This window comes from Emiliania huxleyi, assembly GCF_000372725.1.
Source record: "Emiliania huxleyi CCMP1516 chromosome Unknown EMIHUscaffold_1753, whole genome shotgun sequence".
Classification (NCBI taxonomy): Eukaryota; Haptophyta; order Isochrysidales; family Noelaerhabdaceae; genus Emiliania; species Emiliania huxleyi.
Window position 1 is genome coordinate 1,529 of NW_005200831.1, and position 2,892 is coordinate 4,420.

The 2,892-nt window shown below is 65.5% G+C and overlaps 1 protein-coding gene across 1 annotated transcript; it reads left to right on the forward strand.

Moving 5' to 3' along the window:
* Positions 1-2,344: 2,344 nt before the first annotated feature.
* EMIHUDRAFT_123063 (hypothetical protein) lies at positions 2,345-2,752 on the forward strand (the record flags this gene model as incomplete). The annotated part of the gene is made up of 2 exons (XM_005783887.1): positions 2,345-2,477; positions 2,556-2,752. Coding segments are annotated over 2 exons (330 nt in total), but the record flags the coding sequence as incomplete, so codon positions are not given.
* Positions 2,753-2,892: the final 140 nt, after the last annotated feature.

A 2,892-nucleotide genomic window follows, 5' to 3' on the forward strand; every position in this document is an offset into this window, starting at 1 on the left:
CTGGATGTCCGTCCTCGAGCTGCGGCGCAAGATCGGCGTCGAGCGCGGCATCGCCGTCATCGACTGCATCGCGGGCGACCAGAAGGTTCGCTCCACTACTCTCCTCCCGGACGCTCCTCGTTCACAGTCAGTGTCCACTGACTCGGTTGCCCTATTCCGTTCGCTAGGTGCTCGACGCGCTCGGCGCCGCCAAGGCGCTCTTCGACATCGAGGGCGACGCGCCGCCCGACATCTTGGCGCGCCGCTAGACAGAACTCGCCCTCTCTTTGTGACCGCAACAGCGACTGAGAGTGGAACGATTGCCCTACACGGCGCGATCGACACTCAGCCCCTCGTGACAGCGCCGCTCTCGGCCCTCCCTCCGCCTGCAGGCGCGGCTCAGCAAGGCAGCCGGCGGCCACATCCGCGCCAACGGCTACAGCTACCGCAAGAAGATCAACCTCGAGCTCGCGCGCATCCGCCGCGTGCGCGACCTGCAGATGCGCGGCGTGGCGCTCGTCGGGACGGCGATTGCGGCTGCGCTCATCTCGACCTTCAACTACCTCTACTCCGTCGCCGACGGCGTGGAGCCGTGGTGGCTGCCGCCGGCCGTCGTGCTCGGCGTCCTCTGCGTCCTCCTTCCCGCCGCGGCGGTCCTCGTCTACCTCCACCTCCTGCACAAGCGCAACTCGGCGGGCTCGAGGCTGGGCGGCGGGCTCGGGCACGGCGCCTGAGCTTTCTCCACCGACCCCGGGAGGAGGGCCGCGCCTGGCCCTTAGTTCCCTCTCTGCCGCCGCCGCGGCCTGTGCAAGCCTTGCCTGAGGGCTCGAGGCTGGGCGCGGCGGGCGCACAGGCGCTACGGACCTGAACGCGCGGGAAACGGGGATGTGACGCACTCTAGCGCGTCTAGGCTCTGGGCATGCCTACAGGAGGGAGAGGGGGGGAGACGGAACTGAGCCCTAGGTTCGTGATCCCGTCGCCGTCAAGGGCTGGGAGAGGGGCGGCAAGCGACTGGCGCGCGCCTCTTCCCGCCAGCGCGGGACGGCCTGCCTACAGGAGAGAGGGGGGGGAGACGGAACTGAGCCCTAGGTTCGTGATCCTGTCGCCGGCAAGGGCTGGGAGAGGGGCGGCAAGCGACGGGCGGGTCCGCGACCTTTTGAGCGCCCATGAGCTCGCCGGGACGTCGCCGATGGCTCGGCGCGCCTCTTCCCGCCAGCACTAAACGGCCTACACACAGGAGGGAGGGGGGGGGGGGGGGGCGGAACTTGGGAGCCCAGGTTCGTGCAAAACACCTTAAACTTTTAGGCCCTCCAAATTCGGGTCGGAGCGTAGCGGAGTGGGCCCCGAGTTTGAAAAGGGCGACGGACGCTTGCGTCCTAGCCTCCAACAACGCCTCCCCGGTGCAGAGGGGGGCCCCCGGAGGGATGCTCAACCGCTCCACGCCACGCCGCTTGCGTCGGTCCTCTTCCCAGCTCCGCTGAGGGCCCGTACGTTATTTTCCATTGCTGTGTTGTGTATGTAAGTATGTAGAAAGATGAACAACAGTCAGGCTCGGACTGGACACCAACGCGGTATGGGTGGACGCGGGACAGATGATGACGACACGCACGAACGACACACAGACACAAACAAGCTCACAAGACACACAGCCAGCTGGCTGCCACACACCCTGAGTTGGCGTACACATAACTCAAGGCCGCGCACCCCCCCTGTCGTCTCCCCCAGCCAAGTCGCCGAAGGAACAAACAAGGGCACAACAACACAACAGACGACAGGGGCGAGCGCGTGAGGCTGGAGCAGTCTTGCTCGTCCTCTAGCAATCTCCGCCGACCGCGAGGCCGGACTAGATGGGGTCATGTGAGGTGTCTCTGGTCACTCTCCTCAGGGGCTAGCCGCCAGCCGCTAGCCCTATCTCGCACTCACTGGCGGTGACAATTCTAGGGTGAGCGTATGCGAGTAGAGGCGCGTGAGCCGATTCTTGATCGCATGCCATTGGCATATAACTTGGCTTGGCGTGCGACCTCAGCGCGCCCGCCGTCAGCTCGACGGGGCGCGCATGTCAGCGAGAGGTTTGCCGGTAGAGCGATCCCGGTCTTGTCGAACGCGAGCCCCACGCCACGGTTGCCAGCCGTGCCTTCGCGAGAGTCGCCCTCGAGCTGCGTCCCGTCGGCACTACCCTCGAGTGCGTGTCGCTTTGGTTGGCGACACCCTGTGTTAATGCCAGTGCGCGCCAGTCCCGAGGGAGCTTTGTTGTTGTAAAATTCCATTGCGAGGTATCGCGACCTTGTCGCGACCTGTTCTCGTTGTCGTTACCTACCTAACCGACCGTGCCGTGCCGGTCGTGCGTGTGGCGCACATTAAATACATGCGCATCACAACCTGGGGCGGCGAGCCGCAGCGCACCTCGTCCTTCGACGGCGAGGAGTACCTTGATCGGTGCGGCGTTGCGCCGTACATGCGCGACGCGCTCGCGCTGCTGCTCGAGAACCGACCAGCAGGTGCGAGGCTCGCGTCCATGGTTTCAGCAGCGACTCCCCCCTCCTCTCCGCCACCCCTCCCTCCACTCTTCCGTGCAGAACCGATTGGGTTTCTGGTGCAGTACTTCCATGCGGCGCTCAGCGAGTCGACCGCGCTCACGCGGGCGCTCCGCCTCATCCGCCTCGCGCCCCGCAGCCACACTGCGTTTAAAGACAACCTCGTCGCAGCATTTGCAGCGCTCGGCGGCCAGCAGGCGGCCGTCATAAACCACGACCCACTAAAAACGCTCATCCAAGTCGTCGACGAATCTGAGATCACTTGCGCCGTGTCCCGAGCAGGGGCAGCGTTTCGCTGGGGAGCCACTTTGCGCGGGGGAGCTGGCGCGGGTGCTCAAACAGCTAACGAGCAGTTGCCCGCTCCACCTCGGCAAGGCGC